General features: G+C 35.9%; 1 protein-coding gene across 1 annotated transcript in view; it reads right to left on the bottom strand.

Moving 5' to 3' along the window:
* LOC133799591 (protein LONG AFTER FAR-RED 3-like) overlaps window positions 1-16,937 on the bottom strand; it is a 59,715-nt gene extending 42,778 nt beyond the window's left edge. The window contains exons 1-4 of the mRNA XM_062237593.1: window positions 16,884-16,937; window positions 16,669-16,767; window positions 16,252-16,326; window positions 15,288-15,419 (exon numbers count right to left, since the gene is read on the bottom strand). Coding sequence (XP_062093577.1) covers window positions 15,288-15,419; window positions 16,252-16,326; window positions 16,669-16,767; window positions 16,884-16,937 — 360 coding nt within the window. The remainder of the gene's footprint in view (window positions 1-15,287; window positions 15,420-16,251; window positions 16,327-16,668; window positions 16,768-16,883) is intronic.
* Window positions 16,938-26,707: the final 9,770 nt, after the last annotated feature.

The raw sequence follows: 26,707 nt of genomic DNA, 5'->3' as shown, positions 1-26,707 counted from the left end.
GTAAATATTTTTTTAATATATTTTTACATCTTTTTTCCTTTCTCTCTCTTATTAGTTATTTTTTATTATTATTTTTTTCTTTTTCAATTTTTTTTATTTGATTTTAACTAATAAATAATATTTATAAATAATATAAAAAAAATATAAAGAAATTAATGTATGATGTAATATAAAATAAAATAAAATTTTCATGAGATATTTTGAAATATAGGGTAGAGCAACGTTGCTCTAACGAACTATCTTAAGCAATTAATTAATTACCGTGTTTAATAATGATATATATATATCCTGTAGTTAGTCAACGTGGTTCATCCTATGAATCTTTTTTTATAAATACTCCCGAAGCATGTGATTTAGATTATTATATAGTGTGTTAGTGCTAAGAAGTCCAAATCAAACACTAATTTCAGTAGGAGCTGATGAATCGGCTACAGCAGTGTCCTGTCACTTTTCGAAATTGAAAATCCAGTCATAGATTTCCACTTTGGGGGTTTATTTCAAATGTGTTGAATTTCGTGCCACGAGGTACGACTTCAAGCAAATGGTTTGCGAAAGAAAGTATTTAATAAGAGATATCATATCTCACATTTGTTGCGGTATATCTCCAACCAATAAGATGGTTTCAGAATAGTCAAGTTTGCCAATGATGCTATAATAATGAAACTTATGAATATTAATGGACAAGTTGAGTACCTTGAGTTAGTTGAGTTTTCCATATCATTTTTCGAATATCTTTCTCGAAATTATTCAATGGTAAATTTATGATTAGTATATAATTAAGGTTAGTATATAATTATGGGTAAATATCATTTTTGATATTGTGTTATGCAAAAATTATCGATCGGATTCTCTGTTTTGTTAAATAACATTTTAGATCTTACATTTTGCAAATGGAATAAAATAATACATTGGGCCTAATTTTGGTTATTTTTTTTAAATATGACTAAAATACTTATATTTTTATAAATTAGTTGATTAAAACAAATATATTTTAATAAAAAAAACAATTATTAAAATATATTTAAATTAGTTAAAACTTTAAATTAATTTTAGCAAATAAAAAATCAAAATTAAAATTATTAAAATTATATTTTAATAAAAATAAAGCACCATAAAACTTAATTAAACTAATTAGTTGATTAAATTTATACTTAAAACTAAAATAATCTTTAAGCTAAATTAAAAATTATAAAAAATATCTAAACCCTAAAAGGAAAACTGTACGTCCATGTTGTCTCTTCATTTTCTTCTTTTCTTTGTCTTCTCCTTGCTATAATTCTCGTTGGACCAAATCGTTGCCAATGACGACAGGAGTGGAGATCATTGTCGGCTAGGCACACGGGCGATCTTCTTCTTCATCTTAGTCGTTGAAGGCAAATCTCTTCAGCCGTGGAAGATCTTGTTGTTTGAGCTTCAAATTTGACAGAGATGGGCGTTGGAAGGGGATGGGGTGGCACGCAACGGGGCTTCAACGCTCGTGGCTGGGGTTTTATCACTCGTCGAAAATGGAAGCCAAAAGGTGCAGACGGGGACAAAGACAAACTGGAGTTTTGTTCTTTTTCCTTTCCTTTCCTTTCCTTTCCACCTCCTCTTCTTCTTCTTCGTCTTCTTGCCTCATGGTTCTTCTAGCTGCAACAAGAATCCATTCCACGGCAACAACATGCTTCTATTCATAATGACAACTGGAAGGGACAGGGATCAATCTAGGCCGGAGAAACACGTCGTAGATCTAGGTCGCGAGGATCTTCATCTTGTTCAACCTCCACTCCCAGTCACGAGGCTCTTCATCTTATTCAAGCTGTGCTCTAGGTTAGATATGCATTTTTGGACCTGAAGCTGAGAAGTGAAAGGCTTAAAGTTGTCATTTTGGGTGTGTTAGATGAAGTTTTTTTAAATTTATTTTGTTATTTGTGATGATCAAATCAGGGTAAGGTCTGGATTTATTTTATTAATTTGTGAATTTTCTATGTAGGTTTGATTGAATCTGTGATGAGAAAATTATTAGTTTTGTTTTGCTCAAATGTTCTTGTCCCTCATTCAAATCATATAATTATTTTGTGATGAAGAAATCTAATTGAACTGATTTTGGTATTTGAGATTTTTTTTTTAATATCATTACATGTTACAATTGATGTATAGAACATGATAATGATCCCCAATTCTATTTACAATTCCCAACCCGACACAGCCCACCAGGAACACCCATGGGGGGAAGGAGGGACAGAACCTCATCACAGGGGGAGCGAAACCACAGCAACACCACCACCTTGGAGGACCAATATAACACCCCAAATTCCCTAATATGACTTAGTGCTTGGATTAGGGGGCCGGGAGGCAATAATTGAATTGATTTTATGCTTAGGAGTTATGAGCATTGTATTATGTGAATTATATTATGATATGATTATGCTTGCATGTTCAGGAATACTAAGAATGCATTTGTTCCCGTTTCTTATTAGAAAGGCATATGCATGTGAGCCAATTTCTTATTAGAAATGCATTTTTGTAATTTTGGCCCGTTGAGGGCATATTTGAACATATGTGTGTGTTTATGATTGAGATAACATTATTATGTGAATATATTTGGGCTATCCGGCATGAGGTGATCCGAGGAGGCATGTAAGCAGTTTACTCATAACGAGGTCAAATACCCAGCTCGGGGTGAGCCTAGGGGTATTTTAGTAATTTATTGGGTAATGAGAAATTATTTAGTGACTATTTGAGGATATTGGAGATAACGGGAATTTGAGAGATGTTAATTATGATTAACGGGGAAAGGTGGCAAGGCAGATTCGGCCTTGGGGGCGTTTGTTGAGTAATAATGTAACTAGGGGTAGCTTGGTCTTTTGCCAAGCTGGAGGGACTTAAGCACTAAGGAAAAAACTCACTCACAACTCTCCCTCTCTCTCTCGTTACTCTCTCTCACACACACACACCATTGTAGGACCTTGTTTTTTAAGTAGAAAGACCCAATTTTTCTGGGTTCGCTTAGGGTTGCCTTGACCTTGTTCGTCCGAGCTGCGGTGCAAGGATGTTCCAGGGCAGGGGAAAATTTAACCACCCTGTGTGGGGGAATTGAAGGTCCCGAGTGAACGAAATTGGTCTTGGGGTTCAAGTATGGCATCGAATAGTAATGAGAATGTTATTTGTGGGTCAGTGAGATGCATGATTAGGGCTTGGCCCATCTATTAATGTAATATGATTAGGGTTGGCCCATTTGTTAAATGTAAACGTAATTAGGGCTCGGGCCCAACTAATGAACATGATTATAATTTTGTCTGTGTATATCTATTTTACTATACTGTAATGCATTGTATGTGTGTGTATGATGAGAGTATTATGTGGATGTTTTTTCTGACTAGGAAGCTCGGTTTATAAGCCGAGAATTTGTCTGTTGCATCTAATTAAAGCCCGACCTGCTAGTCGAGGGTATATTTTGTTAAAAAGGGGCTCCACTTATGAGTCGAGGGTCTGTAAGGCTTGGCTCATAAGCTGTGATCGGCATTATGCGCGTTGAGTGCAGGCCGTTATGGCTAGGCCACCCCAGGAGTGCATTATGCACTTGACTGGCTTGGATGCCATATGAATGAACGGTAGTGCGACACACACTTGTGTGACCTTATGGTCACTTAATTGTACAATGTGTATGCTAGTTCTAGTTATTACTGTTGAGCATGCTGTTATGTTTTGTGGACTATCTGAATTCATTAATGTGTTTTCTTACTGAGTTTTTTAGGCTCACAGATGCTTTGTGGTGCAGGTAAGGGTAAGGAGAAGCTTGGTCAGCCATGAGTGGGAGAGCATTAGAAGTGACGTGTGTATATGTAGTCTGCTCGACCGCCACGGACGAGATATCACAGGGGAACTGGGGTTGGACCCTGTTTTGCCGCTTAGGCCGGCTTATTTTGCAATCCCTGTGTTATAACAGACTTTCAAACTTGTATTTTGGGATCCCAAGTAAAGATTAAAGTTTTCTTTTAATGGAAATGTTGACTTCTTGACCAAAATTTTTAACACCTAAACCATTAGTGGCTTAATCACATGTTTTAGTCCAAATGACTGGTTTAGCGAGTCCAACACTATTTTTAAACACACGTGGTAACAGACCCTAATTAGCAGGGAGTTACACGTTGGTACCATAGCTTCCAAGGTTTAAGGGTTCCTGATGATGGATTGGGCATGTACATTTGCCGCTAAAGACAAGCTCAATTCAGGGATTGGTAACTATTAATATAGCTATGTGTGCACTTGCTTAAATGAAATATATATGCCTTACATGCTTGTTTAAATAGAAAGCATGAGATATTCTCATAGGGCCTAGCCCTTGACTGTTGTATGATTGTTAAAGATGTGCCTATTAGCACAATAATGGCTTGTAAATGTTGTAGGATTGTGTATAAGCATCATTATTGCTCTTAAATGTCAGAAATGTTTATTGGCGCTGCTATATGTACATGTATGCCAGGAGATGCTTATTAGCACCGTTAAATGTTAGTAGGAATGCTTATTAGCATCGCTATTGATCTATGCGTGCTAGAAAATGCTTATTAGCATCATTATTGCTCTTGAGTGTTGGAATTTCTTAATAGCATTATGTTATGTATATGACTGCCAAGAACGTGCTTATTAGTGTTGTTAGTGCTTGTAATTGTTAGGAACATGCTTATTAGCATCTTGGTTAAGCAAGAATATGAATCGCAATGCTTATTAGCATGATTGTATATGTGTGAAATCTATCTGTAATTAATGACTCGACTTATCAGGTAGTAATAACAATATTCCATGTCATCCCACGGTTCAAAACCGATCAAATAAGCATTCACATGCATTGACAATGCTTGCATGTGAATGCTCATTTGATCAGTTTTTAACCATGGGATGATGTGGAATATTTTTATTACTGCCTGATAAAACGAGTCATTGATTGTAGATAGATTTGGAAGTATGCTTCCAGGGCAATCTAATGAGCCAGCTGGCGCTAAGAATCAGGTTGGAAGTAATGACTAGGGTCAAAACTCTCTTTCAGCTCCTAAAAATTGGCAACAGGTGCTTGCTGATATGCAAGCTAGGCTACAGAGGCAGGACGAAGAAATTCACCAGTTGAGGCAATAGCATGTTTTGGCAGGGAACACTGCATTAGAGGCTCCATTTGCTGCTCTAGTACTGGCCGTACAATGGCAGATAGAGATAGAGAACCATTGAGAATTGGTATATGAGCGGTTCAGGAAATAGCACCCTTTGGTTTATTAGGGTAGTGCAGATCCACTAAAGGCAGACCAGTGGATGCCTATGATTACCTCCATCTTACACTTTATGAGGGTGGTGGGCAATGAGAGAGTGGCATGTGCCACATACATGTGTTCGGGAGGATGCCTGGATCTTGTGGGAGGTGGTGTCCCAAACTAGGGATGTAACCACAATGATCTGGGAAGAGTTTAGAACTCTATTTAATGAGAAGTATTATAATGAGGCAATTAAAGCTGCAAAGGCTGACGAATTCAGTATACTATTGCAAGGGAGTATGTCAGTGACAAAAGACGTCCTGAAGTTTGACAGATTAGCCAAGTTCACTACAAAATTGGTGCCCACTGATGGGACAATGAAGGAAAGATTCCTTCAGGGGCTACAACCTATGATAGCCCAAGATGTCAAAATTACAACAGTACTTGGAGTGATGACATACGCCCAGGTAGTATAGAGAGCCCTTACTGCAGAGGGCACTGAGATCAAGATCTGGCACGAGAACGCGACCATAAGAGATATCAGGAGGACATGACCTCCATTTACAGGATCTGGTAGGGGTGGAGGTCGTAGTGACTAGAAAAGGAAGACCCCGGATACTGTTTTGGCTTCTGGCCCGGATAAGAGGCCACGGGGTGTATAGATTGGCCACCACGGTGGCAATGAGAACTGAAAGACATATCCAGAGTGCGCCAGATGTAGAAGGCGTCGTCTTAGGGAGTGTCGGGAAAAGTCCTGCTTTTTATGTTGGATTGTGGGGAATCTCAAGAAGGACTGGCCAAGAATGAAGAAGGAGGAACTGAAAAGGGTAGACAGCTCGACTCCAGCTCGAGTGTTTACACTTACATAGGCAGAGGCTGAGGCTAGGCCCTTAGTAGTCATAGCTCACCTTTCCAGTGCTACATTTCTTATACTGTACTAATTGACTCTGGTGCTACACAATCTTATGTTTCTAGTAGGATTATTGATAGAATGTGTAGGCCATGTGATTACTATGTTGTGGGGTTTGGGACATTATTACCCACTGGAGAGTTAGTGGTTTCCACGAGATGGGTCAAATCACTGCCAATGATAGTGGACGGCGGGGAGTTGTCTGTTGACTTGATAGAGTTGGTTATGACCGACTTTGATATGATTTTGGGGATGGACTGGTTAACTAGATATGGGGAAACCATTGATTGTAAAAAGAAGATGGTAACCTTTGAGCCTGAGGATGAGGACCCCTTCGTATTTGTTGGCATTGTGCATGGACCCCAAGTACCTACGATTTTAGCATTAAGGGCTAGAGACCTATTGCGAGGAGGTTGCATAGGATTCTTGGCCAGTGTGGTAGATACCACTCAGGTTGTGCCAGTGGGGCCAAAAGAGACTAGGTTAGTTTGTGAATTCCTAGATGTGTTCCTAGGGGAATTACCAGGGTTGCCGCCACACGGAGAGATAGAATTTGTCATTGAGCTGCCACCAGGGACAAAGTCAGTGTCTAGGGCACCTTAATGAATGGGCCCAACAGATTTGAGAGAACTAAAGGTACAATTACATGAGTTGTTAGACTTGCGTTTTACCAGGCCCAGTTTCTCACCATAGGGTGTGCCAGTCCTATTTATAAAATAGAAGGATGGTTCTCTGAGGATGTGTATAGACTATAGGGAACTGAATAAGTTGACCATTAAGAACATGTATCCACTACCAAGGATAGATTATGTAACGCCATTACTAACTAAACCCTTCAGCCACCCTGATGTTCATATCCAGAACCATTCCACGGGCAGATCCAAACAATCACAATAGCCATACACATATAAAGCATAACAAACATCAATCCACATTGCTATACATTAATTAACAACTTCATTGCCACTAAATATAATCATGTTCATCTTGCTTTTCATATACCAATAAACAGATAAAACACACAAATTCAATTTAATCAGTTAACCAGTTATAATCAATATACAAACCGTTATCCAAATATCCATCCACATGCAATAGCAATGCTAATTAGCATGCCTTGATATCATCACACAGCAGTCAAGGGCCAAGCCCTCTCAGAATCTCATGCTTCCTATTGCTCACACAAATTAATGCATTCACATTCCATATAAGCACTTAAGCATATAATCTCATGTATTCAATTATGAAACCCTGAGTCGAGCTTGTCTTCAATGGCAAGTGTACATGTCCAGCCAGTCTTCAGGAACCCTTAAACCTAGACGGCTCAAATACTAAGTTGTAACACCCTGGATAGCCAAGACCGTTACACTGTGTGATTATAAAGGTGCAAGACTTGCTAGTCAAGTCATATAGTTGAAAACATGATCCTAAAGTCATAATTAGGAAAAGGTTAAAAGGTTTTAGTCATAAATAGATAAATTTTCATATAAAATTATTGTTTAGTACATGGGATCCCAAAACACGGTTTAAAAGACACGTTTACAAAAATTCTAGAAGTCGTAAATAACTCAGGCCACTCTAATGGCAAAATATACATTTTAGGTTTCTGTCCCTGTACAAACCCTCGAGCATGGTAGCCAATCAGCTGACAATGTACACCTCGCCCCCAGAACTCTCCAACTCATTGTTGATCCAACGTATCCTTGCCTTTACCTGCACCACGTAGCACCCGTGAGCCGAGGCCAAGCAAGAAAACATAATGTCGCAGCACGATCAATATCAATAATCAAATACTTCACAAGCATGACCAAATATTCAACAATTCATAAAATTCACTTGTTCAATGATAACAAACGACAAATTAACAATTTGTCATCCAGATAATCAACATATCATATTCATCAGGTTAACAACATTAATCATATTCATATTCAACAGTTTATCACAACCATCAAATGATTCTCAGGGTCGGCGCCCTTAGGTCGCACTCTCTGTTTAACCCACTGTCTTCGGCTCACTTAGGCCGCCCCCAGTGTTATACCCACTAACTCCTGCCAGCTTAACCGAGCTCAGTGATTAATAAGTTGTCCTCAGCTACCAGTGGCTGAGCCGCGCCCTGTGCACAAATATTGATTCCGGCACTCTTAGGTCATTTATCATATGTCCTTGTGGCGTAATACCACCTCATGACATTATATACAAATAAAGGGAACTCTTAGTCCCAGTACAATTACATATCACAATCATACAGTAATGTATACAAGTATAGGGAACACTTAGTCCCAACTTAACCACCTAACCAGGTGCAATTTTCTTACCTTAGATTCCGATAGCTTTGGTTAGCAAAATTGACCTTCAAGCACGATCTCGTCCGAGCCCTAGCGTACGCCTAGTCACAGCTACAAATTAGGATCATCACCAAACTTCAATTCCAAAACCTAGCCTCGGGACCAATCCCGAGCTCTCAAGAAGCCCTAATTCCACCAAACGGGGTGGTGGAATCAAACCCCAAGCCCCCAGGCGAAAACCCTAAGAAATAACTTAAAAACCCACCTATGGGAACAGAGTAGTGCTACAACGCTACAAACATAGTGAAATTCCCCCTAGAACACGAAGTGTAGCGCTGTAGCGCCCTACTGCTAGCGCTATAGTGCTACAACCAGTACAACCCACTTTCTGGGTTTTTCCTTCAAACTTTCCCTGAGCCAAAGCTCTATCAAACCACTCCAAAACTTACCCAACCTCAAAATTGACCTTACAACCCACTATAACTCAACCAAGACAACCCATCAACATCAAAAGCTCAGCCAAAATATTATCAAACACAGAAATCACTCTTGAGCCCAAGAACTCAAGAACACCATAGAAAACCAGAAACCCAGAATTTCAAAGTTAGAATTTGTTACCTTAGTTGGGTGAATTCGACCCTAGGTTGTCTTAGATGCTCTTCCAAACTTTAGCTCCTTAAATCCCCAAGTTCAAGCCCTTAGTTTCAATCAATAACCCAAAATCAGAATTCAACCTAACACATCCAGGAAAATTCAGTTAAAACCCTTAATCCTTACCTTAATTAGCTGCTATTTCCAGTTAGCTTCTCAACCACCTCCAAGAATCAAAGCCCCCAAGACCTTGCTTAGCCTTTTCCCTGAGTTTCCAGCTCCAACAACCACAACAAATGGTGGAGAGATGTCTAACCGAATGGAGGAGGAATGAAGTCTCTGTTTTTCCTTCTCCTCTTCTTTCCTTCTGATTCTATAATCTTCTACAACTCCCACTAACTCCAAATAATCAGATATAATAAGTATATATCTTAATAGGAAAAAGTCTCTTTTACCCTCCAATTTAAATCAAGCCTTCTAAAACACTCTAAGGGCATTTTGGTCATTACTCCCAAATCTCGCTAATTCCTCGAGTGTCACTAATAATTATTGTTTACATCCCGACACCTAACTAGTCACCAATTATTTTCCTCAGTATCAAATAGTCTCCAATATATTTCCCGATTTCCCGAAAACACCCCCAGGCTCCCTCGAGTCGGGTATAAATCCCCACTGTGACTTTTTCGCTAAATCGCTCTCGAGGATCGCCTTGAGTCTCAAACCACAAATATATCCACATAATAATGTGGTCTCAGAAATTTATCACAAATAATCATGTTTATGCCCTTAACGGGCCAAAATTACAATTATACCCTTATAACCTAATCAGGGCCTACATGCATACTAATACTCATAGTCATACATCTAATCATATTCATTTACTCATTTAGTCATGCATTTAATCATTCATTCACATAGATACCAATTATGCTCTCATGTCATACTAATCAAGGCCCTTAAGCCTTATTAGCGATTTTGGGTCGTTACAGATTACTTATTTGACTAGTTGCACGGTAAAATGGTATTCTTGAAGATAGATCTTTGATCTGGTTATCACGTGTTGAGGATCAAGGAGAAAGAGATACCAAAGACAACCTTCCATACCATATATGGGCATTGTGAGTTCCTTATCATGTCATTTGGTTTGACTAATGCCCCGACAACGTTCATGGATCTGATGAACAGGGTGTTCAAGGAATATCTAGATCAGTTTGTGATCGTTTTTATCGATGATATCTTGGTTTATTCACAGTCCGAGTAAGAGCACGAGCAACATCTCAGGTTGGTCTTACAGAGGTTGAGAGAGCACAGATTATTTGCGAAACTCAGGAAGTGTGAGTTTTTGTTACCTCATGTGAATTTCTTCAGTCATATTGTTAGTAGAGATGGAATCAAGGTAGACCCTGCTAAGATCAAGGCTGTCAGGGATTGGCCAAGGTTCTTACAGTAGATTTGTGGAAGGATTCTCAAGGATAGCTACCCCGCTGACAAAGCTGAAACACAAGAGTTAGAAGTTTGCATGGTCAGTTAGATGTGAGAACAACTTCCAAGAACTGAAGCAACGATTGATTATCGCTCTAGTTTTGAGTCTTTCGACAGATCAGGAAAATTTTGTAATTTATTGCGATGCCTCAAGCAAAAAGTTAGGGTGTGTCCTTATGCAGGTAGGGAAGGTGATTGCTTATGCATCACGCCAGTTGAAAGATTACAAGCAAAGGTATCCTACTGTTGATCTGGAGTTTGCAGCAATGGTCTTTTCATTAAAGGTATGGAGGCATTACCTTTATGGAGAGATGTGTGAGATATACATTGACCACAATAGCCTCAAGTACTTCTTCACTAAGAAGGATTTGAATATGAGGCAGAGGCATTGGTTAGAACTGGTGAAGGACTATGATTGTGAAATCCTTTATCATCCAGGGAAAGTCAACGCGGTGGCAGATGCCCTAAGTCGGAGAGGTCCAGGAAAATTGTATAGTTGAAGGAAGATATCCAAGGAGTTGGCAGAATATATGACCAGAGCAGGGATTGAGTTGGTAGTGGGCCAGTTAGCCAACATTACCCTGCAATCTACTCTTCTAGAAAGAATAAAGGAGAGTCAGTTAAAAGAGCCACAAATGATGAAGATTAGAGGGGACGTCCTAACTGGAGTAGCTAGGGAGTATATAGTATTAGATATGGGTTTACTAAGATATAAAGGTCAGATTGTGTTCCAATGGATACTCTTATCAGACGGGAGATTCTGGATGAATCTCATACTACCCCCTACTCTTTGCATCCCAACACCACAAAGATGTACTAGCACCTGAGGACTTTATATTGGTGGTCGGGGATGAAGAGGGACATAATCAAGTATGTGGCCAAGTGTCTGACATGTCAGCAGATCAACGCTAAACATCAGAGACCAGCGAGGCTATTACAGCCCTTGGATACCCTAGAGTGGAAATGGGAAGGCATCACAATGGATTTTGTGATGGGATCACTACCAAAAAAAATACTTTCAATAAGACCGAAAAAGTATTATCAAATATATATCATAACACTTTTTTATGTGTTAGGGAAAGCGATGTTGTTTTAGGTCGGAGCACTTTGCAAAACACTTTTCCACAGTTATAAACATGTGTTATGGTACAGCCTACGATAACACTTTTGTTTTGTTATTTTAATAGTTAGATAAGTATTTCATTATGCTATTTATAAATAGATTATAAAACACTTTTTTGTACTTATAAAGTAGTGTTATGATACACTTTATAATAACACACTTTCTGCATTATAGAAAATAGTTGCATAACATAATTTTATGCTTATAAACTAGTGTTATTGTAAAAGATACAATAACACATTTTTTTGTATTATTCTAATATTTGGATAAGCTTGTATTATTATTATTATATAAACCTATACATTATAATTTTTTTTTATTTCTTTAATTCAAACCCGCTTCATTTAATATACTTAAGACACCCTTAACATTGTACAGGTATATTTTTGAGTACCAATTATATGGTTCATAACAAATATAACTAAATAATTGTGTCAAAATACATTCAAGATTATCTAAAAAACAATCCAAAAGTCTTAAGATATTAAACACTGCCTAATTAACATAAACAAAATATTCTCACAATAGTCTTAAATAATTACATATTCAAAAGTAAAGGTAGGAATTCATGATCTTCCAAATGTCAGCACACCAAAGCCTTCCAAATCCGATTTTGTTTTGCTCTTCACTTGTTGAATCTGGTAAATAAAACATAAAATAAAAACTAATGAGGTCGTGAAATATCATATCATTCATCTAAAATAGGCAATGATATCATGACGCATAACCAAATTTACAATAATTGAGTTTGAATAATAAACAAGTTATTATATTACACACATTACTACAACTATCTATACTCAAGTGACCTTAGAACTTTAATTAAATGGTGCATAATATTAATTCAAATTGGCCAAGTTATCATTTTGTCTTTCTCATCTTCCCTATCAAATCAATCAAATAATAATATCATAATCTTGGATTGCATATCGCTTAATGTTGAACAAGCATTTATATAATCAAACAACCAAATAAATACCTCTTGGAATAACCTTTTGAGAAGGCCATGCAATTGTTGAACCAACAACTTCTCGTATAGTAAGCATCACATAGTTAGGACGAATTATCTATCACACCCCAGGCGAGATATCTATTAATATAATAAAACCAATTCAAGCAAACACAATTTATTTGTAAGAAGATAGTACATAGTTCTAGATAAAATCTGACATCATTTCCCATATAAAGGTTACCTAACCATCTATCAATACCAAGTAAAAAAATTCAAACAACACACAATAAGTTTTCTTCCTTATATCACGGCAACACACAAACAAATTTTCCAGAATCTACTTCTCTAAGACACACAAGTTTTCAACCTTCCGTTATCACTGCAGCACACAATTTTAATCTCAGAATCTACTTCTCTACGAATGAATATTTAAGATATTCAAACTCCTCTAACATTTGTATGATATTAATAAAAGAGTTAAGAGAACATACTTCCGCACCTCTTGCAATTAATAATCAAGTCAATTAACTTTGCAATTCTCCTTGCCAATTCGATCCACAATCTAAAGAATATAATCAATACCTAAAAGATTAATACAAAATTAAAATTAAATGATACAATAAGTAAAAAAAATTCTTTTATATATTAATTTTTTGGTATATATGGTTATCATATTATTAATTTTTCTCTCAAGATATATTTTGTAAGAATATAGTTCATGGTCATATTCTGCATTGTTCATATATGGCTTTTATATATATATATAAAAGCTGCTTAGTGGCCTGAGTTTAGGAACTTTTCCAAACCAAACATTTTATCAAAATGGAACTTTTCCAAGCCAAACATTTATCAAAGATAGAATTATATAACAAAAGACTTAACAAAGTTAACATTGCTTGTCATAATAGAAATATCTAACTTAACTACTTTCTCTTACAATATAGCTTTATAAACATTTCTCTCTCTCTCTCTCTCTCTCTCTCGCTCTTCTTGTTTATAAGATCAATGGCTCAATGTTGCATATTAATGATTGGAAAAGATAAAAAAAGTATATGAGTAGTCTCAATCAGGGAGTACATTACAATAGTAAACGTAATAACAATGACTCAAATGTTGAAGAAATCATTCTTTAATAATTGATATGATCATGAGTAACCTCTGTGAAATTTTGAAGTTCTTGTTTCTAGAAGATAAATGCAAGATAAAATCGAAACTTAACAAAATAGAACAGATTTTTTGTTTGATTTTTATTGCTCATTTGGATAAAACCATTGTGCAACTTAATATTTCCCATGGCTTTTTTTAAAAAAAAAAACTTTTTATAAAAAAACTATTGAAAATAATCTTCTTCTCAAAGAGATTTATGTACTAAAAAATGATTTGGTGAATAGGTTTCAGCCCATAGATGCCAAATGAATTTTTATATTCGGGCATATAACAAACATATTGTTCAATAGAAGAAGATTAACAAGAAAAATGGACAAGTAAAAAAGGACATAGTCAGAGTTGAATTTCAAATAAATGGAGAGTGGAGTCAAATTTCACTTTCTATTCACAAATTTTTCAGTAATCAAACAATTCTCTTTTTTCTAAAAAGGAGAATAAGTATATGGTGTACAAAATTGTTTTTTCTAACTCTTTTTAGTTAGTGCTACTAATTAAAATCACTTCAATTGAGAATTTATATCAATGAAGAGATATTCAATTGGAATTTCTTTAACGATTTGGGCAATCTACTAATTTTAGTAGATCATACATACAGTTGTCATTATTACTATATTTTCTTGTTTATTTCGTTCTATAAATAAATCCGTACGTGCATACTTTATAATACATGATACAAACAGTGTATGACAAAGTCTATACATAAAAAATAAATCTATGAACTATCAAACATATATTTTAAAATCGACTATTAGTTTTCTTAGGTCAAAACATGAGAAAAAATGTTTTAAGATCAATGTATATTCATGGTATAATTCATATTAAATTTATACAGAAGTTAATTTGAGGTCCAACATAATTTATAACCTTATATTAATGAAGACAAAATAATGATTGGAATGAAGAAAAACAGACATGAAATACTGATAAAAAAAAATTAAACAAAACACCACTACTTGTTATATTAATGGAAATTAATAAAAGGAAAATGTGGGACTTAAAAACAAATCACCCCATGATACAAACTGCTAAGCAGCAAAACACTAGGAAAATCTCCTAGTAAACTCAGAAGCAAGACTGCAGCATAAATATTACACAAAATACTGCCAATCTCTACAAAGATCAGAAAATCGAACAAACTCTTTTGTGTTGAACAACCGTATAGCTACCCAATGTCTTGCTTTGTCCCATATGGAACATTAAAACATTAATTTGTTATTTTTTCATAATCATTTTGTCGAGCTGATTAGTACTACTTATAAATAAAACATCATATGTTCTCTTATCCTAATATACCCAAAATAGAGAAAATGAAAAAGAACAAACATTATTTTTTTACTTACGCCTTTAATACATCACTCATAGAAATACTTTCACAAGGATTCCATGCACTTTCCCATGCAGGAGATTTTCTAGTCATCGCTGTTCTGATACTGCCTAAAGATTTATGTATGCAACCTAAGACAAATCAGATTAGTTGTGAGGATGAATTAACTGGGTGAATACTTGAGAGAGAGAAGCTGCAAAAGCCCTAAGCATAGACCAATAAACTTACAGGCCAGTCTAAACCAAATGCTAAAGTAGCATTGCCACTTAGAAGTGACCCAAACAAATAAGAACCCTTTCGAGCCCTATCCAATCCAAGCTTTTTTGTGGCAGATTCAAAATCATACAATAGGTGCTCTGGCTGTTAACATTTGACATATAAAATTACCTAAAATATATAAATAGGTTCAACAAACGTAAAGTATTTATAAGTTCAACCAATTCTACGCCAAGGTGGAGCAAATATTGAGGTAATTCTACGCCAAGGTGGAGCAAATATTGAGGTATTTATAAGTTCAACCAATTCTACACCAATTCTACGTAAAGTATTTATAAGTTCAACCAATTCAACAAACGTAAAGGAACTCATTCTCTGTAAAGTAATCCTAAACATGAATTACGTAAAGTATCATCAATAAATTAATTGACCAGTAATGACACTAACATGACATGGGTATTTTCCCTAAAAATATGCTTGTAATCTCAGCAACCTATACATGTCTGCGTATCCCTGCCACCACATACTTTTATTGTTTATACATGAATTGGTTAGAATAAAATTATCCCACATTTATCAATTAGACTTATTTATCTCATTAGGTGAATTCTAATATGCTTTCTAATTACATAACCTAAACACTTAATAAACATTATACACTCCAACCCTATCATTCTTTCCAAACATGATCTAAAAGACACTCACAACTCTAACCAATTCTTACTAAAGATTGGACTAACACTTACTATACTTCAGCAACTTACTATACCACCAAACAAAAACAAATAACCAAAAGGAAAAGCACCTTGAAAAAACTAAAACAAAATAAATAAATTTTAAAAATTAAAAGTTGAATAAAATAAACCCCAACTCAAACAGTAGATAACAATATTGGCAATGGGTGTTTATATTTCATTTCTTGTAACCTTAAATGTTATAGTATGTTACTAGAGTGCAGCAAAGAGCTGTGATGAACCTGTACTGAAGCAATAATCCCTAGTTCACCAAACTGGTCTGCAGTCATAGGTAAAAGATGATGGGCATGCACAATCTGAAAATTAGCTCTAGTCATGCAAAAATAAGCATGGAAAAAAATATCAATATTAAAACTTTGCAATACATAATTGCTACTTGGAGCTTTAGATTATGGTAACTTTAATAATCTTGATCAAATCAGAGAGTCTGGTCTGATTGTTGCCTGGTTTTTTTGTATTTTGTAAATTTAGAGATTTTCTTTTGTTCCAAGAAATCTGGATGTACAACTATAGATTTAATTTGATTTGCTCCTATTTTTGTAGATTGTAATATGCCTAAATAAGAAAGAGAATTTTTTCTTCCTTAATCAACGAATCATATCACATTTTCTACCCTATTCTAGAGCAAAAAATCTTACCCGGAATCTTCGATACCTTATTCCATTTTTAGAAATTATGGATTCATACATATCAAGGATCCTGTCATTTGCTCTATCACCTATAGCATGAATGGCTACCTGAAAGAAGAATAATAACAGTTATAAGTCTTATAACCCACCATGCTTCCTCATGTATCTTAGGTTAGAATGTGCAATACAAGATTGTAATACAATTAAAAATTTCCACTTGATACAGTAACAACACATGATCCGATACAAAAACTACAAAAAACTATAATGATTGGCATTTTAGATAGAAAAAAGATTCAAATAAACGATAATTCTGCATAGCAAAAGTGAATGCGAAGAAAGCACAAAGAATCTCAGCTACAAACATTCAACAAATTAGATCTAAAGGCCGACAGTTCTTAAACAAAGCAATTTAAGTAAATAAAAAAACAATATCATTTTCAAGAAAAAATTTGTGCATTCTCTTTGACTTCGTTATCAAGGTCCTTAGTGCAGCCAGTACTTCCAACTACAGTTAATTATTGAAAGAAATTTGAATATAAACACAAACATAAATCTAAAAGGCATTAAATAGACCAAGCCTATATGACGCAAAAATATATTATACTCAAACTAAGATAAGGACAAATGAATATTGATTTTTAAATTTGTTTACATGACTATTTGATGCAAAAATAGAAATACGAGATAAATACACAAGATGAGGAAAATTAATCACATAACTTAATGTTCATTTTAAACAAACTAGCATCTTCCCATTCTTTCAAGGATGTAAAAGTTGAGAGAACTAAAAAACAAGGTTCATGCATGCATTAATTTAGAGTTGTTCAACTTATTCTTCAGTATGAAATTAACTAGCAAATGTGGTAACTAACTAGGCATGGAAGTTATAAAATTTAGTTGGATCTATCCGTAGCTTTTGATGGGCACTAACATAAATTTTGTTTTCCATTTATGATTTTTTTGCTTAATGAAAACAAACCAAACTTGCATAATGGCTATGGTGTAGTGCTTGGTGGCTTTTGGGGTCAATTTATTAGCTATGGTTTTCTTTTTTGTTAGTGCTGGGGTTGATTGAGTGGTGGGTTTTCCCTTTTGATCTCTTGTTTTTGTGGCTACCATAAGGGTGTAAAATGATAGCCAAGAATGGCTATGGAACTTCACAAATAAAATATTATCAAGCAATAAGGCAATCTAGCAATATATCCGCGTGCATATCAACTACCAAAGCTTCCCAATAACATCAAGGCACAGTTAAATATCCAAAAGGACCAGTGGTTAAGCATCACAAACAACTCAAGAACACAATCCAAAGCCAAAGATTCAACTCAAGCAATATTTTTCATCGATAGTTCAGGAGAAATGACTGTCCAAAAAGCAACATGCCACCCTCACAGATCAAAGAAAACAACAATAGACCCCTGTGTAATTTCCCCAAAATCACAATGCTACACTCAAAGATCAAGACAGGAGCAATATTTCCACAATACATAATAGAATTAACCAAAGATGGAAACTCAAGAGGAACAATTCACAAACGCAACTGAACCAATCCAAGGTACATAAAAATATTACGCAGAAAGATCTACAAAGGAGCAGCTCATTAGTGGTGGAACGACATTGGGGCTCGGGTTGTGGTGTTGCTTAAAAAGGAGCTCATGAAGCTGAGGTCGGGGCCGATTTTTTTTTTTGGGTGCATGGAGTTCTCGATGCAAGAGTTTTCTTGGAGACACACGTGGCCTCACATTAAGGGGAGGCGCGCCTGGGCTTGTGGAATCTAGGCCCTTGCTTGGTGCACACTCAGGGCTCTATAGAGGAACAGGTGCAGAATCGCGCCTGGTGGTGGCTCGCGAATGGAAGTCGCACTGGGTTGAAGGTATGCAGAGGTGGGCTCCCATCTGGGGTCACTTGGTTCGAGGGTTAGGTTCATGGGTGCCTTAGGTTTGGTGCTTGGCTCGGAGAAAAAGGGTTGTGAGGATGGTGGTTAGGTGGTCAGAGCTGAGGATGATGGTGGTTACGGGAGTGGCGGCTAGGGCGAAGGGAAGAGAAAGAGATGAGAAGGAGAATGGGAAAAAAGGTATCAAGGTAGGCTGGTTATTTTTTTATATTTTATTTCTATTACATTACCACTTTTTACATAGTATATATTATAATACATTTTCAAAAGACTTATAATTATGTGTTGTGGAAAGTAGTTTTTGGTGTGGTGGATTGCCCAGGACAGTGGGCCAACACCATTCGGTGTGTGGGTTATTATAGACAGATATACCAAATCAACTCACTTCCTACTAGTGAGGATGACTTATACAGTTGATCGGTATGCAGATCTCTATGTGAAAGAGATAGTATGACTTGGTGGTGCTCTGAGGTCGATCGTGTCAGATCGGGACCCCATTTTCACTTCCAAGTTTTAGGGAAGTTTCGAGAAGGGGATGGGCACACAACTGAAGTTTAGTACAACTTAGTATGCTCAGACTGATGGTCAGTCTGAGAGGGCTATCCATCTATTGGAAGACATGCTAAGAGCATGTGTACTAGACTTTGAAGGGTCCTGGAGTAAGTATTTGCCTCTGATAGAGTTTTCCTACAACAACAGCTACCAGGCGACCATAGGAGTGGCCCCTTATGAGATGTTGTATGGTAGGAAATGCAAATCACTCATTCACTGGGATGAGATGGGTGAGTGAATATACTTGGGTCCTGAAGCAGTTCAGAGGACCAGTGAGGATATCAAGAAGATTATTGCTCGGATGCTCGCATCACAGAGTAAACATAAAAGTTACGCAGATCTGAAGTGCAGGAACGTGGAGTTCCAGGTGGGAGACTATGTCTCCCTTAGAGTCTTACCACTAAACGGGGTGCGGAGTTTTTAGAAGAAGGGCAAGCTGAGCCCTAGGTTTGTAGGACCTTTAGAGATCCTAGAGAGGATTAGTCAGGTGGCATATGGATTGGCCTTACCTCTGACATTGTCAGCCGTGCACAATGTGTTCAATATTGTGAAGTTGTGGAAGTATGTATATGATGAGGCTCATGTACTGAGCTATGAAGATCTGGAGCTACAGGTAGACTTATCCCTTGAGGAGTAGCCAGTCAATATATTAGACAGTTGGGACAAGGTCTGGAGGAATAAAATCATACCTTTACTTAAGTTATTATGGAAAAACATAAACGTCGAGGAGGTGACCTGGGAATTGGAGACAACCATGCAGGATTAGTATCCTGAGCTGTTCAGGTCAAATTTCGAGGACAAAATTCCTCTAAGGAGGGGATAATTGTAACGCCCCCAATTCCATAATATGGCTTAGTGCCTAGATTAGGGGGTTGGGAGGCAATAATTGAATTAATTATATGCTTAGGTGTTATGATCATGTTATTATGTGAATTATATTATGATATGATTATGCTTGCATGTTTAGGTGTACTAAGCATGCATATGGGCCCATTTCTTATTAGAAGGACATTTTCGTAATTTTGGCCTGTTCAGGGCATATTTGAATATATGTGTGTTTTATGATTGAGACCACATTATTATGTGGATATATTTAGTTTATCTGGCATGAGGCGATCATAGGGAGCAAGTTAGCAGTTTAGTCATAACAGGGTCAAATACCCGGCTCGGGGTGAACTTAGAGGTATTTTAGTAATTTAGCACATTACCGGGATTTATTGGGTAATGGGGAATTATTTAGTGACTATTTCAGGATATTGGAGATAACGGGAATTTGAGAGATGTTAATTATGATTAACGAGGAAATGTGGCAAGGACGGATTCGTCCTTGGAGGCGTTTGTTGAGTAATAATGTAACTAGGGGTAGCTTGGTCTTTTGCCAAGCTGGAAGGACTTAAGCACTAGAAGGTTTCAGAGGAAGGAAACAAGACACTAAGGAAAAAACACACTCACAACTCTCCCTCTCTCACACACCATTGGAGGACCTTGTTTGTTTTTAAAGTTTAAGCTGGGAATTCAAGTAGGAGAAGCATAAGGGTCGTGATTCTTCTTTAAGGTAAGGTATTGCTTTGTTTTCTTGGTAAATCTTAGCTGTGGTTTAAGTTTTTGAATAATTTTAAATCAAGGGATGGGTTATGATTTGATTGAGTTTAGCTTTTGAGGTGTTGGTACTACTTATGATATGTTATTGAGTGTTTTAAACTCATTTGGGACTTTTAGGCAATTTTGCGGCAAGTTTTGAGAGCTTGGCTCAGAGAAAAATGGTGGAAAAACCCACTTTTTCTGGGTTCACGTAGGGGTGCCACGACCCTACCAAGCCGTGGCGTTGGGATATTGCATAGAAGGGGGCCCTAGCTGTGTGCGGTGGTGCTAGGCTATTTTCAGGGGCCTTCATTTTGCATTTTTAGGGCATAGGCCCAAAGGCTCGGGGGACGATTTCCCCACCCTTGTGGGGGAATTAGAAGTTTTGAGAGCATGGGATTGGTCTCGGGATTAAAGTATTGAATCGAATAGTAATGAGAATGTTATTTATGGGTCGTGACTAGGTTACTGTGAGGGCTCAGACGAGGATTGTTCTCGGGAGTCGTACTTTCCTGCCTAATTGCTTACACTCGTACCAAAGGTAAGAAAATTGCACCCAATGCGTGAGATGCATGATTGGGGCTTGACCTAGCTATTAATGTAATATGATTTGGGCTTGGCCCATTTTTCAAATGTAAACGTAATTAGATCTCAGGCCTAGCTAGTGAGCATGATTATAATTATGCATGTGCATATCTGTTTCAGTACACTGTAATGCATTGTATCCGTGTGTATGATGAGTGTATTATGTGGATGTTTGTTCTGACTAGGAAGCTCGGTTTATAAGCCAAGAATCTGTCTGTTGCATCGAATTAAAGCTCGACCTGCTAGTCAAGGGTATATTTGGTTAAAAAGGGGATCGACTTATAAGTCGAGGGATTCCAAGGCTCGACTTATAAGTCAAGCATCTGTATGACTCGATTTATAAGTCGTGATCGACATTATGCGCGTTGACAGCAAACCTTTACCGCTAGGCCACCCTGGGAGTGCATTATGCCCTTGATTAGCTCAGATGCCATATGAATGAACGGAGTGCGACATGCACTTGTGTGACCCTATGGTCACTTACTTGTACAGTGTGTATGCTTGGTTCTAGTTATTGCTATTGAACATGTTGTTATGTTTTGTTGACTATCTGAATTCGTTAATGTGTTTTCTTGCTGAGTCTTTTGGGCTCACAGGTGCTTTGTGGTGTAGGTAAGGGTAAGGAGAAGCTTGGCCAGCCATGAGTTGGAGAGCATTAGAGGTGACATGTACATAAGAAGTTCACTCGACCACCATGGTCGAGATATGGCAGGGGAAGTAGGGTTGGACCATGTTTTGCAACTTAAGCCGACTTATTTTGTATTCCCTGAGTTATAATCGACTTTTAAACTTGTATTTTGGGATCCCATGTAATGATTAAAGTTTTCTTTTAATGTAAATGTTGACTTCTTGACCAAATTTTTAACACTTGAACCCTTAGTGGCTTAATCACATGTTTTAGTCCAAATGACTCGTTTAGCGAGACCAACACTAGTTTTATTCAAAAGTGGTAACATACCCTAATTAGCAAGGCATTACAACCAATACCACCATCTTCAAGGATAAATACCTGTGTCTATACATAATATACATTAATTGAGCTTGGGGGAGGTTTGAACCCCCAACCATGGCTTTGATGACCAAGGCCCCCACCACCCCACCCAAGGGTGATGGACATTTTTGGTATTTGAGATTTGGTTTAATTGATTTGGGTATTTGAGATTTGGTTATGGATTATGATTTTTGATTTGTGGGTTTGATTGAATATGTGGCTTTAAATTTTAATTTTGATTTATTTTATAATTGACTTTTTTTAATTTTTATTTCAATTTTTATCTATTAAATTAAATAATTTATAAAAGTAGGGCATTTTAGTTATATTTAAAAAAAATTGGCCAAAATCGAGCCCAATGTATAATTTTTTTTACCTTTTGCAAAACGTAGGGTCTGAATTGTCATTTAACAAAACAGAAAGTCTGATTGGTAATTTTTGCACAATACAGGGTATAAAATGGTATTCACCCTTTATTTTTTGTTTACTGGACATTAGTTTTTATATGATATTTGGTTCCAGATTAGGTTACCATCAGAATTAACCTAGTATATTTGTTTCAAATTAAGTTACCATAAAAAATAACATAATACATTTGTTCTAGATTGGGTTACTCTTTTTTTTAACATAAGATAACGTAGTATGTTATAAAGTAACCTGATACAAACAGAGAACTAAAAGTAAATTGGTACTCTTAATAAAACAGACAAAGAGCTACAAGTAATGTGGTACCTCTAATAATAAATACATACAATACACCAAAATACCTCTTTTATGTCAGTCAAACGCATTAGTCAATGTAGTTGACTGACGCCGTTGATAGAGATTCAACATTTGTGGTAGTTGGACACTACCACAAAAGAAAGGGTATTTGCGTTAGGTTAAACACTGAGGTTGTTATTGGGGACTATTTGCATTATTGGCTCGGTGAAGTTGTTGAGGGGAAAATTTTCATCAATGGGGCACTGTAACAATCCTCGTCATTTGCGTCAATGACTCACTAATGCAAATGCATTTATAATAAAAGAAATATGGGCTGAAGCCCATTTAATTTGTAACCTAATTTTCTCATTCTCTCTTCTCGTTTCTCTCCATCTCAGCCTCTCTCTTCTCTCCCATTTTCCCATCTATCTTCTTTCTTTCTCTCTCGTGTCATCTCTCCCTCATGGCCTCTTTCTCTCTCTCTCTCTCTCACTCACGGTGGGTTTTTGGGAACCAGGCGAACGACACGACGGTGGGGCTTGACGGTCTTGGCGAGGACTTGGGACTTACGATGCGGGCTTGGAGTCTGGGTACATATATCGTAATCTCTCTCTCTCTCTCTTTCTGTGTTGTGAGGTCGGGGAGTCGGGGTGCTCAGGGTCTGAGATCGGGGGGCTATGGGGGTGAGATGCTTCTCTTTTTCTGTTTTTTTGTTCTAATCATGTTCTTAATATTTTTAATATTGTTATCATTTTTTTTCCTCTGCTTGGGTTTTGTTTTGCGGGAATTTCTTGGTGGTGGTGGTTCTTTGGATAACTTAGGTGCTGGCAAGTAGTGGTGGTGGTGGCTCGAACAGATTGAGTCTCAACAATATTGTAATTTTGAAAATAATTTTTGTTCCTAAGTTTAGAAATTTTTTTAAGGGAAGTTTGGTTGATTGTATAAAGTTAATTTTTTTTTGTGTGTTAATTGCTGCTTTTGTTGTTAATGAAGTTTTGATAATGTATTATTGCTTTTACATTTCTATGTTGTATATTTCACAATTTAGTTGCACTAATTTTGTTGATTTTGAATAATCTATGGATTTTTTAATTTTTTTTAAATCTAGGTTTTGAGATTTGATTTTGATTATTTTCTGAAGTTAAGGTGGTTTGCGTCAGTTGGGCACTGCCACAAACATAACATTTGTGATAGTGCAGAACTATCATAAATGCTAGTGTTTGCGTCAGTTGAAAACTGTCAGTGCCCAACTCACAAAAATACTAGAGAGTTTTGCGTCACGAGATTTAGTGTTACTTTTTAAACTAACGCAATAAATAATTTGTGGCATTTGGAAACTGACCCAAATGACTTTTTTTTGTAGTAGTGATAGAGCTAAAAGTAACCTAGTTCCTTAACAACAATTTTATATGCCTTGCCTCAGCTCTACCAATTCATGTTTTACAGTTTCAAGGGAAGCGAAAATATGAATAACAAGTAATATTTTGGGGTTTCACTATCAAACTGGATAAGTAAATACTAAGGACACATGAATCCACTCTAAAACAATCCAAACAGATAAAGAAAAAAGTTGCGTTTATTTTTTCCTTTACGCACAAATTGAAACCCTTGCAACACAATCCTTTCTGTACATAGGAAAAGTCCCAATATAAAATAAGTATTGAAGACAAACCCTTCAATAGTAACAATCATCTTGTGCAGCCAAATTTTAGCAGCAGAGAGATTATATGACCTTAGTCAAATTGATCTCTTCCACTAACACAAGCTCTCACAATCAAAGATGGAAGCATTTTTAAATTTCAAGTAAAATCCAATTCAATGACAATGAGATTCAAGTTAAGAGCATCGAAGGAAAGAATTTATTTAAACGAAGCCCAATATTTAATCCAAAAGTTTGAAATGATTTACCATATTGTTTTCTTCCACTGCATTCTCTACGGGAGTAGGGCATACTAAACTTGCAATAACAAAAGATCATTAATAATTATGCATAATCATATGCTACCCCCAATCAATACACTATTCTAGTGCTCATTTTTCTTGATTATTATTTTTCAAGCTCTTATAATCCAACAATAAAAGAACAACCACTCCTTTATATTGGATTCCACCTTTGATTTTAATAATTTTATCGCTCAAATATAAACCAACTACAATAATACCCATAACCCCAAAACATAGAACATGGATTATTAAATGTAACAATATTTGTTAGTTAGTTACACTATCATAAAGTTAATTATAGTCCAGCTATATAAGATTGTTTACCTCATTGTATTAAGATTTTTGCACAAAATAGTAAAGTTCAGATTTCTCTAATCTCTAATATGGTATCAGATTAAATATCTAATTTATTTTTTGTTAGACCTAAAAAATCAGCCTAATGATGTGGCACTCTTGTGCAACACGTAGCATAAAGAAATTCTATACGACATCAAAGACTGGCTAGATATAATGATAGTAAGTGAATGTGCTACAAAAGACCTGAAATAATAACATCGATGATCGTTGAAAATGCATCTATTTAAGTAATATGTAGCTAGTTGAGTATGAATGTAAAAACATGTATCTCGAGCAGCTTATTACGAAAATATCTATTTCAAATGTATTTTTTGTTGGTTTTATTTATCAAATCAGAGATTATACGCAGCGGAACAACAATCAAATTGTTAGTTTAATCCTATAAGATTTCTAGATCTACTTCTTCACATGCATATATATATATATTGAATCAAAGACATGAATAGAAAAATTACCTCAGGTCCTTCCTTGCTACTATCTTTTTGTATGGCTAAATTCTTGAGATCTCACACCAGGATCTTCCAAAATGTTCTCAGCACACAAAGAACGAGTGTGGGCTCGCTATACAAACAATAGGCAAAAAACTATTTATCACATGTTCTCAATACATGAGATCTGATAAAGTTTGGACCTAGGTTTTGTGAAGAATAGTGACTTTTGTTTATGTCACTGTTCGCTTTCTCTGAGAGAGATTTCTAGATATTTTTCTATCCCTGAAAAGTTATGTTATGAAAAACTGATATCCTATATTTAATATATCCAATATATTAAAATAAAATCTTAGTTATTTAAATTTTTTTGAAAATAACTAATCAGTTATCAGATTTTTGTTTAAATAATAATATTTTAATCAAATTACAATATCTCATTATTTATTTAATATTTAAATAACTAAAATTGTGGAACCAAGAAACTTCTTAGTGTCTTATGCGTGTAGCACAGTGACTGTGCACTGTGCTACACGTGTACCACATGCCAATGATGACATGTGATTTTTCCCAATTTTTATTATTATTTAAATACCAAAAATCCCAAAAATAAATTAATTCAAAATTAATTATATTTTTGTTAAATCAAATAATTAATTAATTCTTAATTAATTAATTACACATAATTAAAAAATAATTATGTTTGATACATAGAAAATTATTTTACTTATCACATAAGTCCTTTTTGCCCATTTTTGTATTTACCTTTGTTAGTGAATGTTTGAGCCATTTCAGGGACCATGGACCTATAACATTAAGCTCCAATAAATAAACTAAATAATTAAACTTTTTAATTATAATAGTTAATTTATTAATTCTGATATTACTCCACTATAAATTCAGAATTGCACTCTTTATGTTATAGAGATACTTTTACAGAAATCTTTTCTTAAGTCGACCATTGATATAACCATCTTACAATAGTTCAACCCTCTAATTAATTAGTTCATA

This window comes from Humulus lupulus, chromosome 9 (genome assembly GCF_963169125.1).
Source record: "Humulus lupulus chromosome 9, drHumLupu1.1, whole genome shotgun sequence".
Taxonomy (NCBI): Eukaryota; Viridiplantae; Streptophyta; class Magnoliopsida; order Rosales; family Cannabaceae; genus Humulus; species Humulus lupulus.
This window is presented reverse-complemented; position numbering and strand designations above follow the sequence as displayed.